A 19,750-nucleotide genomic window follows, 5' to 3' on the forward strand; every position below is an offset into this window, starting at 1 on the left:
TCTTGCGAGGCGCGGGGTGGGTGGACGGGTGTGTGGTGGTGGTGGTGATGTTGTGGTTAGGGTAGGTACTTCATGTTTCCTGGTGGATACAATACCTAGGGCTGCTTCTGCTTGGCTGCATGTGAGTTGAGTTGAGCTCAACTGATATCGTGGCCTGTGGGGCGGGAGGGATTGGGATGGAGTGGGCATGAGGTGAGGTGAGGTGAGGTAAGGTGAGATGCGATGGACATGGACACTGCAGTCTCTGGTATTGTGGGCACTGTATGTCTGTTGGTATCTCGGTGGTGTCTCGTGACATCGACAGGGGATGGTGAGGGTCGGAAATAAGCATTTATTTCCCCCTGTGGGATATGTCCCGAGAGGGCTCACTGGATGTGGTTGCGGATAGAAGCGTTGGCATGTTGCAAGAGGGCCTCAATGTAATGAATTGATTGTTGCTATCCAAACATCATCCAGAAACGCTCATGGTGCCGCTGACGTCTAGCCTGTATGCTATAAATACTCGTCTGTTTCTCTTCCGGGCAAGCCAGCCGTTTCGTTTCCAACATGCTGTACATCCTACCGCGTGCTCTTTATGTACAACCCCTGCAAGCGGACACTGAAGACTCGCAATCAGATATCTCGCGCTCTTCCTCTTCTTTTCAGGTTCGTCGCATCCCAACAACATGCTTCGTTGTTGATGCGTCCTGCTGAGCTACGGAAACCAGGAGTATTCTCCAAACGCCGGCCTGCTCTTTCGATTTGCATGTCTCGTATGTCCATATGTGAGGCCCCCTAGGCACTTGCTGAACCTGATGACGTTGTTGGTTTTTTCGTGAAGCGCCATCGCCATTCTGCGTCGAGATCTGAGACGACTCGGATGGTGGAGGTTGGCTCGCTCGAGCTTGTGTTTCCGTTGGCCGGTTTAGTCTGTGTTTCGCTGATCGTTAGCTTCGAAGGTGTCGCGTGGACTGATGTAGTTTTGGTGCGGCTTTGGCCAATGGTGTCTTGCTCGGGCTTCTGCACCAATGGACCATTCTGCCTCCCTCGGACTGGCATGATCTGCTCCTTTTCGTTCTTGGTGGAGGGGCCTTTCCAGGTGAACTTGTCCAAAGGGAAGCCGGCACGGCGACACAATTCCTCAATCACAATGTCGCACTCTCCGAGAAGCTCGATATCAACATGTACACCCGGCATGTCAGAATGAGTACCGTTGTACCTGTCCTTGTTGATCCAGATCTGTGGTACATGAGGAGGGAAATCAACCAGCATCGTCTTGACCGGCCGGACCTTCAGCGACGTACCCAGTATCAGCAGCAAATCAGCCTTGACTTTGTCCTCTTCTAGCCGTGGAACGTAGTACTCTGGTATTGGCTCTCCGAAGAATGTGATGTCTGGTTTGTAGAGACCTTTCGGCATCTTTGTGCCATCATCTGAATCGTGGTCTGAATCTCCTTCATAGATAGCACGCTTCCGCTTTTTGACCTTGCTCTTCTTTACAGGAGTGCGGCCGAGAGGTAGATCTTTACCTACACATTTGCACCGAGGATAGCCATCTTCGAAGACAATAGGTAGGTACTTCTTGGCTGAGATTGTCTTTTTGCAGGTGAAACAAGTGGCTGTATCCCAAGACCCGTGGCACTGGATTATCTTCTTGGAGTTGACCCCAGCTGCAAATTCTAAACCATCGATATTCTGAGTATAATTGGTCAATAGCTTGTCCTGGGCTAGCAGAGCGAGGAAAGCATGCGTTTTGCTAAACTTCGGTACTGTCCCTTCGTCAGACTTGGAATACTTCGATATGAGGTTCTCGTAATCGCCAGTCTTGCCCTTAGCGTATCTGGGCAGTAGGGGCTTGACGTTGTCCCAAAAAGACTCGGAATTCCGGGTAAAGAAGTCTAAGCTAAAGAACTCCTCTGGTGTAGTTATGCCGATGGATGAGGACAACTTACTGTAGAAGCCTCCATCGGATCGGAAATCGGGGATGTTGAGTGATGTCGAGATGCCGGCACCTGTGAGAACCACCACATTCTTGGCATTTTTCAGAAGTTGGACTGCGTGATCAATCGTGTGATACTGAGACAGCCTCTTTCTCGTCCTATCTCTGTCTTTGATTCGAGCAACGGGCGACGCAGTAAGTCGACGAGGGATCAAATCGTCAGGGTAGCGACGTCCATTCCAAAGTCTATCAATACCAGGGCTAGAATGCCTTGAAGAAGGTGATAAAGTCATTGGAGGCAAAAGATGTGGATTATTTCTGCTTGCTGGAGGAGTTGAAGAGGAACGATTGCCATGAGAGTCAACAGTAGCCAGCCGTTTGTGGCGAGGAGTGGAAGGCGTAGCCATGGTGCTCGTTCTTCCTTCCAAGGTTGACAAGATCCTGCTTTCCTCACCCAGACCTCAAAACTTGTGGCAGGCACGCTTTCCAAGGACTCACGATCGAAGCTGCCTCGCGCTGGTCAAGGGCCGTTCTTCGCTTCTCGGCCTGATGAAAAGTAATGGCGATCTACTGAACATAGCTGACAAGCATTATTGTCAGTGCAGTCACATCATCTGGCAAAAACCACTCTGTGAGTGTGCATGGCCGGAATAGACCAGCTTCTCGCATGGCTGATGATGGTCGATCAGAAATGTGCTTGCTTATAGTACAGAGCGAGGAATCTGGAGCATGAGACAGACTGGTTTTCGTAGCCACAAGAAGCACTCTTCTAGCCCCTCGAGCCCCTATCAGGCTGAAGCTCGAGTGCGATCACGTGACAATATCGTAGTTATCATATCCCCAAGTCGAGTGCTTCCGATCGCGTCTCGACGCGTCTTTTCGCGACAAGCAGAAAGCCAATGTCAACATGTTGGTGGCCACAACTTTTGGACATGCAACAGAGTCGACATCTTGAATACCATGCAGCAATAACCCACGCGCTCTCTTGAACTACATAATGCCATCACAACCCTTCGGCTCCGCATCACAATCGAAACGAAAAGAAAAGACGCTCGAGTCTGCCCCACCTAAAGCGATTTTTACTGAAGAGAAGGAAAATGCTGTCAATGGCAGACCAACAGAGACATTACAAGGCGGAAATGAGGATGTGCCAGACCCTAGACTGCTTCCCCCGCAAACACCAGGAAGAATATCATTGTCGGATCTCGTAGCAAACCCAGAAGACTTGCTCAACCAGCTACCGAGTGCTACACCACATGAGCAGATCACTTGGAAACATGTGCCAGGCCTTCTTAATTCACCCTCGAGCTCAGTGAGAACTTCGCAGCGAGGCACGAAACGCTCCCATAGTTCTTCACCTGCCTCGTCACAAGGCCGAAGATCAAAGCATTTTCGCCCTGATGGAGATACTATGGACATGAAAAGTGTCAGTCAGTCATTACAGAGATCACCAGCCCGCCGTTCCCCGAACCACGACGACCCAGCCGCAGTGCTATGGAGCAATTATGCTGAGAAGAGGGGAAACGAGCCAGTCCTACCACCCTTGCCGCCTTTCGATCTCTTCCCTCATACACCTAGTGGAGGAAGCAAAGATGCTACTTTTCGCCGCACCGCAAGTTGTGGCACCGAATGGCCGACTTCTGGTCCTAAGAGGAGAAAATTGATACATCAAGACCCGCACAGCACAACGAAGCAGATCTTTGCTTCCAAGCGGAAAGATATGCTTAAACCTCAGCTTTCCAAGCAATCCAAAGTCAGCATTCTGCTTGAAAGCGTGCAGCAGAGCCTGATTGCTCGTCAGAGAGAGCAAGACGAACCTTCAAGCTCCTCTCCCTTGCCTGAAAGATTTGAACCGCAGGCGAACAGAGCGGAACAGACAGTGGAAGACAAGCAACAGTCGCCCTCTCCGAGGAAGTCTTTACCCGCACCCCCAGCCATGAGGCATGGAAGTTCACCTCTGAAAGGCAAGCTCGATAAGTCTTCGGATTATGGCGATTTGGACTTTGATGATGACGATCTGGAGGATATCGAAGACGCTCTTACTCAAGGCCAACAACAACTGGAAGCAAAAGAGCCTGCTGCACCACCGCAAGTTCCTGCTCTGCGGCATGCTGAAACCATTCAGCCTTCTTGCGTTGGCGAAGAACAGAAGAAGCCGGAAATATCGGCCCAGCAAGACGTACAGAACGGTAACAGGCAACCACAGAAGGGAGCTTTAATTGAGAACAACAACATCAAGATAGTGGACGAGTTCGATGACGATGACGACGACTTATTTGACGAAGAGTTTCAGCAGCTGGCAGAGCAGGTCGATTCGCAGCAGTGTCCAGCAAATGGCACAAATGCTATGCAACAGAAGTCACATGCTTTGGCTGTAACTTGTGATGGAGCTTTCGATGATGACTGCGACGACAATATATTTGATGAGATTGATGATACAACAGCAGCGGTGACGAATAATGCTGCAGCATCTGCAAAACAGGTGCGTGGAACTTGATATGATTTAGCATATATGTACTGATAGATTTGTGTAGACTCAATCAGATAGTAGAGCAATCAAGCGCTACCTGATACTTGAAGTTTTCGAGAGCAAATACGACATCTCACCCGGCCGTAAACGTCCCGAGAAAATGCTGAGCATCAAGGACGAAAAGTCCAAGCAGCTATACATCCTTCTTCTGCGCCAGTCGTGGTATGAGACAAGATGTGTCAAGGGTTCCTTCATACATCTGATTGGCGACTTCAACCACCAAGGCCAGTGCGTTGTAGACGATACTCAGAACATGGTCATCATACACCCAGATCATCTGATATCGGCAACCGTGATCGGTGATGCAATCACATGTCTACGGAGAGCAGTCCTGCAAGACCGTGTCAAGGCCACCTCACCACCAGAGAAGCCACAAGTCTATGGTCATATTCTTCATGAGGTTTTTGGTGAGGCAATGAAGCTCAACAGCTGGGAGTGGGATACCTTCTCGAATATCATCGACCAGATACTGCCGAGTTACCTCGAGTCACTATACGAGATTGGTGTACAGGTAGTTGACGCCAAAGAACACCTGATGAGCAAAGTGCCTCTCCTAAGAGCTTGGGCAGAGATGTTCGTGTCTGCAACGTTTACGCCAGATGCTGTGATTAGAGATCGAAAAGGCACCTTCGTCCCTACGGCTATAAACAAACTGCTGGAAATCGAAGAGCACGTCTGGTCTCCGATGTACGGTCTCAAGGGCAACATCGACGCTACCGTACAGGCCCAAATTCGACTTCCCACCGATAATGTTGCAAGAACTATTGTGGCACCACTTGAGTTGAAGACGGGCATGAAAGACAACAACGAAGCACATCGAGCTCAGACTGCGATGTATACATTGTTGCTCTCTGACCGCTACGATGTCAACGTGGTAAGTGGTATCCTGTACTATATGGAGACGTCAAAGACGTTCAGAATTGAGGGTGTTCGAAATGAGATCCGGCAGATGATCATCTGGCGCAACCTGCTTGCAAGCTATGTTCACGACAAGCTAGAGTTGCCGCCAATGATCAAGAAGGAACATCTGTGCAAGCGCTGCTATGCTCAAACATCTTGCTTCTCCTACCACAAACTCGTCGAGGGCGGAGACGGTGAGACAAGCGGTCTGAAAGAGGTCTTTGACGATGCCGTCGGCCACTTGCAGCCACATCATCAGACATTCTTCAAACAGTGGGATGACCTTCTCACAAAGGAAGAGCGAGACTGCATGAAGTTCCGAAGAGAGCTTTGGACGATGTTAAGCACTGAAAGAGAACAAGTAGGCAGGTGCTTCTCCAATGTTGTCATTGAGCCGGGATCAGCCCGTGAGAACCTCGAAGGCCCAAAGATCAACCGATACACCTACTCATTCCTCAAGCACAAGTTTGACGCTGGCTTTGCCTTTACAGAGTCGCAGATCACTGTGGGAGAGCCCATCGTCATCTCAGACGAGAAGGGCCATTTTGCTCTAGCGAATGGATATGTGACAAGTGTACGGCCGAGAAGAATCACTGTTGCTGTTGATCGAAGGTTGCAGAATGCCAGAAAGAGGACAAAGGGGTTCAACGCTGAAACTAACCAGTCTTTCGTCGGCATCATGGAAGTGACTGTTGATGGTGTCCCGAGTCCGTCGCCCGAGGAGGACGATTCACCGATCTTGTACCGCCTTGACAAGGACGAGTTCTCGAATGGTATGGCCACTGTTAGGAATAATCTTATCCGCATCATGGAGAAGGACTTATTCAAGGCTAGAGAGCTTCGTGAGCTTGTTGTGGAAAAGAAAGCTCCATCATTCAAGCACACCTCTACAGCATATTCTCTCTCAGGACCAGCTTCTCAGGCCAACATCAATGTGGATCAAAGAGCTGCCATCGAGAAGGTGATGAGTGCTAAAGACTATGCTCTGGTCCTTGGTATGCCTGGAACGGGCAAGACAACAACGATAGCACACATCATCCGAGCACTCGTTTCGCAAGGCAAGTCCGTCCTGTTGACCTCATACACCCATACTGCCGTCGACAATATTCTGCTCAAGATTAAGGACGACAACATCCCAGTCCTAAGACTCGGCTCAGTCGGCAAGGTCCACCCAGACGTACAATCCTTCGCCGACCTCAGCGGCATCCCAAAGAAGTCAATGGAAGAGCTCGAGCGCTCCTGGGCAAACAGCAAAGTAGTCGCCACAACCTGCCTAAGCATCAACCACGGCATATTCAACCACCGCATCTTCGACTACTGCATCGTCGACGAAGCCTCCCAAATAACCCTCCCAGTATGTCTCGGCCCCATCCGCATGGCACACACCTTCATCCTAGTCGGCGACCACTACCAGCTCCCACCCCTCGTCCAGAACAAAGAAGCCCAAGAAGGAGGGCTCGACATCAGCCTGTTCAAACTCCTCTCCGATGCCCAACCATCCTCAGTCGTCAATCTAGAGCACCAATACCGCATGGCAGAGGACATCATGCTCCTCTCCAACCAACTCATCTACAACGGCCGCCTAAAATGCGGTACAGCGGCCGTCGCATCCCGTACCCTGCAAATCCCGAATCTCCAGGCCGCTCTTGACGCACACCATCACCGTCCCGGCGGCAGCACCCAACAAAGCCAACCCAAACCCTGCACACCCCAAAACATAAACTGCTGGCTCCGCATCGCCCTCACCCCCTCCTCCCGCTGCATCCTCCTAAACACCGATACAATAACTCCCACCCCCACCGAAGTCCTCACCGGCTCAAACCAACGCATCACAAACCCCACCGAATCCCTCCTCACAGCCCAACTCCTAACAACACTGATCCGGTCCGGTGTCCCACCGAAGTCCATAGGCGTGATAACATTCTACCGCTCTCAACTCGCCTTGCTTCGTCACGATGTCAAGGCCATCGCGGGTAGTGCGGCCGCAGCTGAAGTGGAGATGCACACGGCGGATAAATACCAGGGCAGAGACAAAGAGGTTATTCTGCTGAGTTGTGTACGGAGTAATAGTGCGAGGAATGTAGGTGAGTTACTTAAGGATTGGAGGCGGGTGAATGTGGCGATTACGAGGGCGAGGAGTAAGATGGTTATTTTGGGGAGTCGGGGGACGTTGGAGGGGTGTGGGGTGGGTGTTTTGGAGGGGTTGGTTAGGATTATGGATGGGAAGAGGTGGGTGTATGATTTGCCGCCGAATGCGACGGAGGGACATGTGTTTGAGAGGGCGGGGATGACGCAGACGCAGGCGCCGCCTCAAGCGTCGAAGGCGGCGACGAGTCAGGTAGCGAGGCCGAATGCTGTTGCTGTGGAGGGGAGGAGGCCGTTGCAAACGACGAACGCGAACTCGAGGGTGAGTGCGCCCGTGCCGACAACTGGGGGTATGGCGCCTAAGCTCGTCAGGACAAATAAGGCGAATGCCCCGTTTAAAGCGCCGCAGCCGAAGAAGATTGTACGCGGTACGGTTGATGTCGAGAATGTGCTTGAGAAGCGGCCCGTACTGAGGGATATTGCGAATGAGATGGCAGGGAGTAGGGGTGGTGGTGGTGCTGGCGATTTTGCGGCGGTGGCTTACGATCTTGATGACTTTGATGATGATGAGGATATGTTGATTGACTTTTAGTTTGGATTGTGGTGTATCATTATGGTGGCAAAGGGGGAGTGTAACGGCATGGGATGGGATGGATGGAAGCAGCATTGGACAGAAGCTGTTGTGTTTAGGATAGTCTGATGTTTGATGGGAAACCACGATGGTAGTTTAAGTGAATGACGGGTGCTGATATCTCGATTTTCAATCATTGACTCGAGTCAACGAACTCAAAGCAAGTTACATATCTGAAGCCTCTCGCTGATCGAGTGCCTCCGTCCTTGCTGCGCTTCTCATTCTCACTGCCGTTGGCAGCTTGTTCGTGTCTTTCGCTGTCTACATCCATTCCGCCTTCTGTCTCTCCTGCATCATTGGCGTCAGTATCATTGCGCTCACCACCTTCATCAACCGAGCTACCATCACCCTGCAGCAGTATCATATACCCGTCAACACCCCCCTTTGCCTCCGTCTTATGCGCGGTAACGTTGATCGCTACCCACATATCCTCGTTGTCTTCTTCGATCTGTCCTGCTTCCTTTTCGGCTTCCGTGGTCTTTTCTCTTGAGCGGCGGATAAGGTCGATCACGAGGTGTAGGACGAACTCAGATGGGATGAAACCTGTGTAGCGGATCGTTGTGATATCGTCGGTCTTTGCTTCGTCTATCGCGTCATCGACACCACTGGGGTTCGGGGTGCCAGTGAACTTTCCTTCTTCGCTTCTGTGTTCGATTCTGCTTGTTTGTTCCTTGGCTGTATTGGTGTGTGTGGTAGTTGCATTTGGGAGTGTATACCGACATAGATACGGATCCACTTTCCCATAGTCCGCTTTTGTGATCCGTGGAGAGGCCAGGAATAGAAGGCCTAGGTACTCGACTAGCTCGTGGATGTCTTCGTCGAGAATGGTTGGTAAATGGCCTTTCGAGCTCTTTGCTTTTGAGACGTTGATCTGAGTGTGCAGAGTGGAGAGAGAGGTCGGATCCGAGACGATGGAAGAGACGAGGACATCGTGCTGGACTGTGACTGTGCCCGGATCTGTGACTAGTGTCGGGTAGTGAGCTGCGAGTAGATGATCTTGCTTCTCCTTCGATTCCGTCGTGGCCGGGGTCGATGTCGTCGAGCTCGCCGTCACATCCGTCCCCATCGCCACATCATCCTCACCAGTACTTACTCCATCCTCCTCCCGCTTCCTCTTCCTCCCCTTCCCACTCTGCCCCTCAAGCCCAGCAAACAACCACACCCTCCCCTCCCTCAACCCCTCCACATTCCCCGCCGCATGCACCAACCTCTCAAACCCCTTCTTCCCCTTGACCATGCTCGGTGGCCTTAGATCAATTTCAACACGATACCTCACACTCCCCTTCTCGTGCTTCCGCCCACCGCTCGCGAGCTTAGTCACGGGGAATGTCAGGCCAGAGCGTTGATAGACAGGATGCGGCATGTCGAGTGTTATTGTGCCGCGGTTGAGGTGCATTGTTGTGTCGTTTGAGGATGGGGTTGAGGAGTCAGCGAGCATGGCATGGTTACCTGTGCGGAGATCGTAGTTGGTTAGGATGTCGGAGAGGGTCATTATGACTTTTGCGTAGTTGAGTTGTTGGCCTGGGAGAGCTGGTTTGGAGTTGGTTTGTGGGTGGGCTGAGGTGGTGGCATGTCCGTTGTTGCTGTTGCTGTATAAGCTGTTGTAGATGCGGGTTGGCATGCACAGCGTAATATCGCGTACGTAGGGGACATTACGGATTTGGCGGAAGGGGAGGCGCTTGAGGGGTGGTTGTGTTGGGTCGAGGTATGTTTGTGGGATTTCTGTGTGGGAGATGTTGACTTTTGGCGCGTGACTGGTGGTGGTTGGGATGCTGAAGATTGAGGATGGCATTCTGATGGTGATGCAGAAGTTGAGTATGGCGCAGTGCTTTCTTTTGCGCTGTAGGTATGGATTGCTGCTGAGGTCTTCCACAATTTGATTCTGATCTTAGAATCCAGCGTTCTTTTCACCTCATTGCAAGGGAACTTCTTGCGTGATCATGAAGCGTACTACACGCACATATCGCGACTCCCATCAGTGGTTGTTTAGCAACTGCTCATTGCAAGGGCTCTACGCAGTGGCAAATGGTATGAGAATTCAGGCAAGCACATAGATAATGTATAGAAGAATGGTATCGGGGGAATACGTAAATTATCATCTAAGTTCTTTCCCATACATTACTTTGGAGCTCGTAGCTCCTGCTCATTCTCTCCTCTACGTCTAATAATGATATCGTTGCTCTTCTCTTCCCTTCTAGACGGGAATGCGCCTATATGCTTCACACACGGTAGCGTAGCGCTTGGGAACCACGTACAATTCTTCAACTTATGGTCGTTCTTTCCACACCTCAGACAGTATTTGACCCGGCCTCGAGTATTATTGATGATGCCTATGCTCTCTTCGACGTCCGGTTTCGGCGTGCCATCGGCTCTCACCCATGGTTTATCTTCTTTCGTCAGGTCTAGATACAGCCTTGTGTTGCTGATAAGAGTTGACCTCGATTTTCTGGCTGTCGTAACTACTCTCTTCGATATCAGCTTCACCTGCGGTTCAGGTGATTCTTGTTCCTCAAAGACAGTGTAGACCCTGGACAGTGATACTGGTGGTGTCTCCACCCGCGTAGGCTCGTCGGTATGCTGGACGTAGATTTGTGAGGACTGTAGTACCGAAGATCCTGTGCTCATCAGATCCTCTACATGCTGAATGTGGATCCCAGAACACCCCATCTTTGGTCGGAGCGCTGCAATATCCCGTGCGGCCTCAGCAAACAGCTCGACTGGCGACAAAGACCTGGACGGCTCAGATGGCGTCATGTCCATGTCCTCGTCCTCATCGCTGAAACAACTTTGATTGTCTCTGTAGTTCCAATAATCTGCCCAGCCCAATCTCTGGCTCGGCACGTTGCAAGCTCCCTGCTAAGTATTGCCAACGTCGCCCACGATCCTCAAACTGCTCTTGCCCCCTTCGATGACCGTATATGCCAAAGCGTAATTCCGTGGGTGCCAGGCCACAGCAGGTACACTACTCGTCTTGGTCGGAACAGTGTAGACCACATCTCCGCTTTCCGCATGGTAAATCTCGAAGCCCTCGCTCTTGCCTTCACCACCTCCAGACCCGACATCTTCGCAAGAAGATGTAATGTATCGTCCATCCCAGCTCCAGCTCAGACCTGAGACTTTCCCACTATTCGCATTCGAGAATGTTCTCTTGCAAACCCAATCATATGTATCCCACAGCGCGATCATAGCGTCACTACCACCAATCGCAACGTAGTTTCCCAGCGGGTTGAACGCAATACTCGAGCAAGAGGACGTATGACTCGACAGTGTGTGAAGTGTATCGAAAGAAGGATAATCGAGAATTTTGACAGAACCGTCCCCGTGCGTAACGAGAAGGTCCTGCGGCGGATACGCCATGCTGAATGCCGTCTGATTCGTCTCAAGTTTCTGGCGGTGTTTCTCGAGGATCGTAGGGGTCGACGATGGATGCGTAGAGATTGTAGTGAGCACTTCTTGCTGAGATGGTATTAGCACCGTTGCCTCGCGCGGCTGGGATCCGGGGGTGAGGGTATCTGGTACCTTTGAGCCTGAGACCATTTCAGTTCCGTCGACGCTCCAAGTTAGTGAGAAGAGATCGCCGCCGGGTTCGAGCTTGGTGGTGCAGGTCTTGCTTCTTGTATCCCAGAATCGAACGGTGCCATCTTTGGAACAGCTGGCTAGCTCGAATTCGCGCATGGGGTTGAAGACGACCTTGGTGACTTCGTTTGTGTGGCCTTTCAGCTCGATTTGGGCTCTGCCGCCTGGTCGTTCGGGGTTCCATATTCGGATTATGCGGTCTGTGGCACCAGTTGCGATGAGTGCGCCGACATTGTTCCACGCGATAGTGCGGTGGGTAACACTCGGTGCGTTTCGAGGTTGAGGGTCGACGAATGTCTGTGTTTTGAGGGTAGCGAAGTATTTGGGGAAGTCGTTCTTTGGCACATTCCGCCGTTGGGCTGGCGGAGCCATATTGATGCTATGCTATAACATTTGCGACTCAAAAGTACGAGAAGTATGGCGTATCTAACTTCCCAAGCATGAGATTCTGAAACACGAAAGATGAGCGCATTCACATGTCTTGTGGACTGCCGTTTGTTCTGTTTGCACCGAAGCGGAATAGTTCCGGTGCTACACAGTCTCCCGAAGTGCAGCAATTTTGTTCATGCTACACTGACAACGATCAAGCTTGTGGCAGTGGAGATTGAACTGGCGGACGCAATGAAGGATATCACCCGCTGGCTCGAACAAGATCTGTGTCGACGATGTCTGAAGCTAGAGACTGCAAGGGAGGGTGATTTGTGTGGTCATTGGTTGTGGCTATGGTAGGTGATAGACAAGCTTCAACAGATGGGACACGGTCAGTCATTCCTCGAGCATTCAACCACACCTTTACCATGAGGCCAGTGTTGGTTCCCTCGCGTTGGATGTAGGACTGAAGGACAGTACTTCAAATTGACCAGCCGGACCCAAGACAGATATGCAGCGAAGTTGCCGCGTACATTCCTGGCTGTCTCCCTTGGCTGTTCCAGACACCAAGTCAAGCCGAATGCGCCCGAGCTTCTCATTTTGGCACACCGTCGCCATTTTGCAGCCCCGACCCGTCCCCGTTTCGTCAGCCTCATATATGCCCCTTATATGACCCCCAACATCCGCTCCACCTCACTCGAATCCGACAGCACCATGATCTCAGCAACTTCCTGGAGCCAAGCACGCAGAGCACCTTCATCGATCATGATGGCATCTGGCTCCCTGCCCATCTTGACTTTCAGGGGCGCGATCTCCATCATCCGCTTATGTCTCTCACTTCGTGTTAAGTTACTGAACAGTCTCTCGAACTTCGCGACCATTACTTTCTCCGACTCAGTCGTTCTCTTGGAAGATCGTCGGGTTCTGATCTGCTGGTACACCATTTGAGCGTTCTCGATGGAGGTGATTGTTGCGCGATCGATGAGCTGGTTGATGAGAACTGTGTAGCTGTTAACATGGTATCGGATGTGCAGGGGGCGTAAAGTGGTAGCATACTTTGGTTTGGGTAGGCGTTCATGTCTGCTTATTTCCACGCTGGGGCTGTAAGAGGAAGGAGAAACATGTTGCATAGCTGCGGTTGGCAACGTTATCATTTATGGGTGCTGGAGATTGCTACCACCAAGAACTACCTTTCTTCTAAGTGTCTGTTCCTTGTTTGGGTGGTCATTGATCGCGTCCAGGAAGCACGTCCGGAGACATCAACCATTGTACTGCCGTAAAGCTGGTACAGTGCTAACCAAATCGATAAAGCGCCTAGGAACAGAAAAGAGTGTCCCATGACTGACGGACAATCGATACTGACCTGACTTGCCGCAGCTTCAGTACGATAAGGAGCCGGGAGTCAGCTAACGAAGTTACCGTCCAGCTGGATAAGGAGTTGGACAGATATAAGTTGTGGAGCGGATCAACATACACGCTCAAGGAGTATGAAGCGACGTCTTTGAGGAGGGAGGCTAGGTCGTGGATTGAGACAGAAGTTGTGGACATGATTGAGCTTGCGCATAGATGATATTGAAGGATGATGCGGTGGGCGCGCGAATAGGAGGCGAGGGAGCGACGGGACACGGACGGCGTATGAGGTCGTGAAGGCGGACGGACGAGGTAAGAAAGGAAGGGCGAAAAGTTCTAAGCATGCTGGTGATGCACGTGGCTCATATGCCCATACATTGAAGCAAGAAAGCGGTAAAGAGGCTTGGAAACAACATGTGACATAGATTTCCAGTGGGTAGACCGTTGAATAAATAAAATAACTTTGCGAGCTGCGATGGAGGCACCTGCTCCAACAACCCTGCCGCAAAATGTAGTCAAACCATTGGTTCATTCCCTGACCACGCTTTCCTACCTTCCTCAGCTCTACCTCCACTAATGCAATTTCACGAACCTGGCGGAAGGAAACCTCGCACATCACAGACCGGTACTGCACCCTCCGGACACACTTCGCCCCGATTGAGTTTCTTGTCTCGTGGGCCAGTCGGACCGCCCGTGAACTTCTTAGACCCGAACAAGTCGGCCTGTCGTGGATCATCCTCAGGCAACGTGTCATCACCCCAATGCCCCGTGAAGTAGAGCCAAGCTGTTGGACTCCCGTCAAAAGACGTGAATGTGGGGACCGACGAGTCAGTCTCGTCTGCGTCCTCTGGAAAGCTAACGGTGTAAAAGTAAGCGCTTTGCACTGGATCCCAGAGCGTGCCTTTTCCAGTGAAGTCGTTAAGCAGACCGGCCTCCAAAGGCAGGCCTGGGATCGTATGGTCGTGGCTTCCGGATGTGGCGTAATTTGCGTGGGACCCCTTAGCGGAGTATATCACGGCACGGCCCTGTAGCTTTTCGAGCGCCGAGTACGTGAATGCACCACCACTGGCGTGGGCGGAGAGCCATGCGGACTCGGGTTGTCCGTCGACGAAGCGGACCATGCTGTGTTCCCAGTCACCGAGGTGAGTGCCGAGCTCTTGGCCGAGAACTTCGTTGCCTTGGTTGTAGGCGTAGAAGTAGAAGTAGAAGGCGTCGACGGTGTTGTTGTCGTTTTCGTGTATAATGACGGCTGCACTCATTGCACCCTCGGTCTTGCCGTCCATGTTTGGTTGCGCGCCACGGGTCCATGTTGGACCGGCTGTCCAGTCGTTGTTGGCTGTGAGCCAGACCTCTCCAACGCCGTTGAGTTGGTCTAGGTTCTCGAGTGTGAGCGGACTCGGTGCTCCTTCCACTGCTTCGCCATCCACGGCTGGACGGGTGTTGACTAATTGAGCTGAAATGTCGGACGGGAAGAATTGCTCCTCTGGTTCCAACCAGACGTACGGTGCTATCAGTGGTCAGTGCCAGCTGCGTTGACGTTCTCCATCCCAAGAACCTACCATAATCGAGAATGTACTGTGGGACACCACTTGGTATCTGTCGCTCTGCGAGCGGCGCGGCTCGTGTATACCCGCACAACAAAAGCCATGAAATGGCTGCGATGCTTCTCAGCATATCCATAGCATGCATTTCCTGTCAGGTAACGGAGTATTCCGAACGCTGAGGTTGTAAAGCTCCCGATTCCTGATCGGCGTGAAATGTAAGCGAGTATGTATGCTGGGCCGGGTGTGTAGCCAAAGCTGATCGCTCTATCGAGTGCTCATCATACTATGCTAGGTCGTGGAATTTCACTGGTTGAATCGAGGACACTGCAAGGCCTGGTTCGCCAGCATGTCCATAGACCTTATGTACTTGAGCCTCCATAGCTTGGACTGTTCTGCTACTCTCCATACACATTTTCGAGAAGCTCATCAGTGCTATGGGCCAAATCAGCAATTGCAATTCTCGCTGTAGGTCAGTCTTGGTGGTTGCTACCAGGTGTCGGCGTCAAGCATAAATCAAGTTAGCAAGTCAATCATGGGTCACCGTATTAGCCAATGGCATGCCGAGCGCGAAGCGTAGGAAATGAGCAATTGCTAGGGTCAGAGTCTTCTGATGGAATTCGAGATTTGCGAACGGCACGTGCCTGCATCGCCTAAAACCATTTGCATGGTTGCAAAGGCTCTTGCGAATTGTGTTCAGCAGGACTTTCGAGACCGCCAGTAGCCTGCCACTGCCTAAGCATCATGGGCAACTCTGGCACAACAATAGAAACGTTGTTTTGCTTATGTGTGCTGCCAAGTTCTTGATCATTGTCAGATGGTCATCTTCACAGGCGCGTGGTAATCTCAGTTAAACCGCATCCTAGATTTTGTACAGGCCAAGCACAGTCCGCATGTCGAGCATAAGAGCTTTGGCCGCTGTTACACGAAGCATGAACACGTGTTTGAGGTCAGCAACCAAAATTCCAGCATGCTTGCAGCACGTTTTGAGTTCAGGGAGAGCAGGAGGTTGCCCTTCGTCCAGAGCAAGAGCTGGATGAGGGCAAATGGAACAAACAGGTCGGAATCGGACTAGTGCGGCCCGAATAGAGGACCTTGAATTTTGTGCTGCGATGGTTCCAGTTCGTTACAAGTCCAACTTTTTCCCGCAGGAACATGTCGTGAGCTTTGCAAGTTAAACATCATCGGCTCCTGTCTTGGTCGTTCTAGTACGAATGTGAAGTCTTCGAGGGCAGCAATGAAACACCCACACGTGTCGTCGCTTCCAATGAGTGCTTAACAAGCTGAGAATTGTGCCGAGGTCGATTGCTTACCGTCACAGTCCCTCCTCCCAGATGCATTGTGCCTCTACTCTTGTTCTCTGATGTGTCTATGCCGACGTGAACCAAAAATGGAGATTCTAATATTTGGTGCAGGAGCCATCGGAGCATTCTACGGGTCACGTCTTGCTTTTAACAAAAATGTCAATGTGTCAGTCGTGTGCCGGTCCAATTATCAGGCCGTCAAAACGGCAGGCTTTTCAATAACATCGCAACAGTTCGGAAACTACGAATGGTCGCCTGCTAGGACTTTCGCAAACGCATCGGAAGCACGAAAGGCAGGGTTGAATTGGGACTACGTGATAGTCAGCACAAAAGCTCTTCCTGATGTTAGCGATGACTCGCAGCTTCTGGCGGGGTTGATCAGCGAGAGAACGGCCATAGTGTTGATACAGAATGGAATCGGAATCGAGGAGCCGTACGCTCGAAGGTTCCCTAGAGCCGTCATCCTCAGCGCTGTGACCATTACGTCGGCCGCCCAGCCTAAGCATGGCTCCATTCAACATCACCGATGGACAAAGATCAACTTTGGTGCATATCCTGGAGACAGTCAGCAGGCCACCTCGAAGAACAATCTCCTCATCGACCTACTATCGAAAGTCGGAGTTGACGATGCCTCAGCTTTCCCGGCGCAAAAGCTGCAACTTTTGAGATGGCATAAAGTCGCGATCAATGCAGCCTTCAACCCTTCCTCCGTGCTATCCTACGAGACCGACAATCCTTCAATGGTGCATGATGCCGATATGTATGAGCATATGAAGGGGGTCATAGACGAAGTCCTGGGTGTGGCCCTGAAGTTGACAGGCTTGCCTCTTCCAAAGGACTTCGCCACCCCTCAGCAGATACTGGACAGTGCAAAGAAGAGCCCGAAGGGTAGCTTTCCAAGCATGCTCGGTGACTGGAAACGAAATCAGAAGATGGAGCTGGAAGTCATCCTCGGTAATCCCATCAAGTTAGGTCGGGAAAAGGGCCTCGATATGCCTCGTCTGCAGACCATGTATGCACTGTTGAAGACAGCCCAAGCGACAAGAGAGCAGCGTTCTGAGTCGAGGTTATGATCAGCTGTATTTCGGGGCGTGATCCGCGTAGCCGTCTTCCAGACCGAAATTGGGGTGCGCAATGATACAAGCGAGGAGAGCACTGACCACATTGAATAATGCTTGTGCTAGACAATGACCATTTCTGCTTACCGCCTTTAGAGCAACTTCAGCTTCGTATGCGAGGTACGAAGTGAGATAAGATAAAGAGCATGACTAGTTGACAGGGATCGTGGCTGCCCTGGAAACGCAAATCGATAAGCATCGCAGCTTGGCGAGAAGAAGCTCCGGTTGAAGCTCTCAAACACTTCTCAAGGATGAATAGCTCTTGTAACACAGTAGAGCAGGCGTGGGAAATTGGCGATTCGCTCGACATGATCACCTTGCGGAATTCAATTTTGCAAGGAAAAGAACCATAAGAGAAGTGTACTGATAAGAATGTTTTGCATGCATCGAGACTATGTATCTTAGCTACATTTTGCCTAGGCAGGTCCAATTGGTGGTGCTGCGACGAAAAGGGCAGTCTATGGGCGCCTGGCAGGTGCTTGTCACCTGCGGTGATTCCCCAAAGATCTAAAACACACATGAATTGCGTACGGAGCTGCGTCTGACACACCTCTTATTCTCCTCCTGCTTGGGAAGCCTCGTGCTCATATATTCTTGACGATTGCTCATTCGTGCAATTGCAATTCTACCATAAAAAGATCGACCATTTCCTCTGCCACTAGCAAGAATTACAGCGTCATACGCGTTCTTTGACCCGCCTGGCACAGATTTGTGGCTGAGACGTGAGTAACACAGCCGCCTGGCCTGTTCTTTTTGTAAGCTAAGCTCGTTGAAGGAGTGCAATCGGTGTCTTTTGGTGCCTTTCAAAGCCTGAACCTGCCGAAGTGGCTTCTCACCTGCACCTCTCACACTAGCAAGTTCGTTCAAGGCTTTCCCCGACTCAAGACCAACCTCACACCTCTTCTTCAACCATCACCGCTATCTCTTGATCACTCGATCCACCAACAACCACCTCCTGCACCTATCGACGAATTGTTTTTGATACTTTGCGAAGTCTTCAACTCGGCTTTCATCCATCAATCCACAATCGACAGCCAAGATGGCTGAAATCAGACGCAAACTTGTCATCGTTGGTGATGGTGCCTGCGGTAAGACTTGTTTGTTGATGTGAGTCTATCTTCCCGCAAAGTCGCCCTCAAAAGATTGTCGCTGACTTTGATCTTTGCAGCGTCTTCTCGAAAGGCACATTTCCAGAGGTATGCATCTTATCGCAGCTTTACCGACCGTCCTCCATCCTAGCCGTTGCCTTCGCCGACTACCAGATTGGGCCCGAAACCAAAGAAGAGTTAGACTAACACAATCACCATAGGTCTACGTCCCAACCGTGTTCGAGAACTATGTCGCCGATGTTGAGGTCGATGGCAAGCACGTTGAATTAGCCCTGTGGGATACGGCTGGTCAGGAAGATTACGATCGTCTGCGACCTTTGTCCTACCCGGACTCCCACGTCATCCTTATCTGCTTCGCTGTCGACTCGCCCGATTCCCTCGACAACGTCCAAGAGAAGGTATGATCCCAACTCCCTTTACAAATAGAGAGCACGTGATCACTGACCTTCCTGCGTACAGTGGATATCCGAAGTGCTTCACTTCTGCCAGGGTCTTCCGATCATCCTCGTCGGCTGCAAGAGCGACTTGCGACACGATTCTAAGACGATCGAGGAGCTTGCAAAGACATCACAGAAGCCTGTTACACCGGAACAGGTAAGGCATGCCTATCCTCAATTAAGATCTGGCGGCTGACACATTGACAGGGTGAAGAAGTACGAAAGAAGATTGGTGCCTACAAGTACCTTGAATGCTCCGCAAAGACCAACAATGGTGTCCGTGAAGTGTTTGAGTCGGCCACCCGGGCTGCCCTCCTGACCAGAAAGGGCGGAAAGAGCAAGAAGTGTTTGGTTTTGTAAACGACTCAGTTTTGCAACGACCATGAACGACAACCACCTCTTGCGATAGATCAAACTAGGATACCCACGGAGAGAGAGGCGACCATGTCGAGATGGCTCACCACCACATTTCCTTACTGAGCATTTCGCACTACAGGATGGTGGTCTGAGATATTTGTGTTTGTGACAAGAATTGAGGCACATATTTGGTATCATTACGAGAGAAATCTTTCGAGTCTTGCAGAGAGTTCCCAACGGCAAAGGCTTTTGATACTGGCTTGGGTGCAGGGAAGCATGAAGGCGTTCTTTCTTGATCGAGATACGGATATTGCAAGCTCTTGAGCCTTGAGTCGAGCAACAGATTCATGCGTGGCGTTATCAAATTGAGCTTACAGAGAGTAATACATGAGGGCCATGAGGCCTACGTCTCCTGGAACGCTGGTCCGCAAATTCTGATGTCCTTGAATCATGCCACTGAACAATTGTCGTGTTTCAGCAAGGATAAGGTCCTAGGACAAGCATAGTGAAATGTAGAACCAAGTT

At 51.1% G+C, this 19,750-nt stretch overlaps 9 protein-coding genes across 9 annotated transcripts; 3 read left to right on the top strand and 6 right to left on the bottom strand.

The window, feature by feature from the left end:
• Positions 1 to 774: 774 nt before the first annotated feature.
• Positions 775 to 2,325, bottom strand: SIR2 (NAD-dependent histone deacetylase sir2; the record flags this gene model as incomplete). The annotated part of the gene is made up of 1 exon (XM_064869785.1): positions 775 to 2,325. The coding sequence occupies one exon, from the start codon at positions 2,323 to 2,325 to the stop codon at positions 775 to 777; it is 1,551 nt and encodes a 516-aa protein (XP_064735282.1).
• A 590-nt stretch (positions 2,326 to 2,915) lies between these two features.
• On the top strand, positions 2,916 to 8,025 carry dna2 (DNA replication endonuclease-helicase Dna2; the record flags this gene model as incomplete). Its single annotated transcript, XM_064869786.1, has 2 exons — positions 2,916 to 4,400; positions 4,453 to 8,025. 2 exons carry the CDS (start codon positions 2,916 to 2,918, stop codon positions 8,023 to 8,025), a joined length of 5,058 nt encoding a protein of 1,685 aa, XP_064735283.1.
• A 172-nt stretch (positions 8,026 to 8,197) lies between these two features.
• On the bottom strand, positions 8,198 to 9,856 carry PMZ80_001341 (uncharacterized protein; the record flags this gene model as incomplete). The annotated part of the gene is made up of 1 exon (XM_064869787.1): positions 8,198 to 9,856. The coding sequence occupies one exon, from the start codon at positions 9,854 to 9,856 to the stop codon at positions 8,198 to 8,200; it is 1,659 nt and encodes a 552-aa protein (XP_064735284.1).
• A 326-nt stretch (positions 9,857 to 10,182) lies between these two features.
• On the bottom strand, positions 10,183 to 10,824 carry PMZ80_001342 (uncharacterized protein; the record flags this gene model as incomplete). Its single annotated transcript, XM_064869788.1, has 1 exon — positions 10,183 to 10,824. One exon carries the CDS (start codon positions 10,822 to 10,824, stop codon positions 10,183 to 10,185), a length of 642 nt encoding a protein of 213 aa, XP_064735285.1.
• A 96-nt stretch (positions 10,825 to 10,920) lies between these two features.
• Positions 10,921 to 12,012, bottom strand: PMZ80_001343 (uncharacterized protein; the record flags this gene model as incomplete). Its single annotated transcript, XM_064869789.1, has 1 exon — positions 10,921 to 12,012. One exon carries the CDS (start codon positions 12,010 to 12,012, stop codon positions 10,921 to 10,923), a length of 1,092 nt encoding a protein of 363 aa, XP_064735286.1.
• A 662-nt stretch (positions 12,013 to 12,674) lies between these two features.
• Positions 12,675 to 13,087, bottom strand: PMZ80_001344 (uncharacterized protein; the record flags this gene model as incomplete). The annotated part of the gene is made up of 2 exons (XM_064869790.1): positions 12,675 to 13,009; positions 13,066 to 13,087. The coding sequence occupies 2 exons, from the start codon at positions 13,085 to 13,087 to the stop codon at positions 12,675 to 12,677; spliced, it is 357 nt and encodes a 118-aa protein (XP_064735287.1).
• Positions 13,088 to 13,943: 856 nt separating this feature from the next.
• PMZ80_001345 (uncharacterized protein) lies at positions 13,944 to 15,048 on the bottom strand (the record flags this gene model as incomplete). Its single annotated transcript, XM_064869791.1, has 2 exons — positions 13,944 to 14,866; positions 14,919 to 15,048. The coding sequence occupies 2 exons, from the start codon at positions 15,046 to 15,048 to the stop codon at positions 13,944 to 13,946; spliced, it is 1,053 nt and encodes a 350-aa protein (XP_064735288.1).
• Positions 15,049 to 16,290: 1,242 nt separating this feature from the next.
• Positions 16,291 to 17,277, top strand: PMZ80_001346 (uncharacterized protein; the record flags this gene model as incomplete). Its single annotated transcript, XM_064869792.1, has 1 exon — positions 16,291 to 17,277. One exon carries the CDS (start codon positions 16,291 to 16,293, stop codon positions 17,275 to 17,277), a length of 987 nt encoding a protein of 328 aa, XP_064735289.1.
• A 1,084-nt stretch (positions 17,278 to 18,361) lies between these two features.
• On the top strand, positions 18,362 to 19,228 carry RHO1 (GTP-binding protein Rho1; the record flags this gene model as incomplete). Its single annotated transcript, XM_064869793.1, has 5 exons — positions 18,362 to 18,429; positions 18,491 to 18,518; positions 18,632 to 18,829; positions 18,891 to 19,025; positions 19,076 to 19,228. 5 exons carry the CDS (start codon positions 18,362 to 18,364, stop codon positions 19,226 to 19,228), a joined length of 582 nt encoding a protein of 193 aa, XP_064735290.1.
• Positions 19,229 to 19,750: the final 522 nt, after the last annotated feature.

This window comes from Knufia obscura, assembly GCF_036327395.1.
Source record: "Knufia obscura strain CCFEE 5817 isolate CBS 148926 chromosome Unknown scaffold_1, whole genome shotgun sequence".
NCBI lineage: Eukaryota > Fungi > Ascomycota > Eurotiomycetes > Chaetothyriales > Trichomeriaceae > Knufia > Knufia obscura.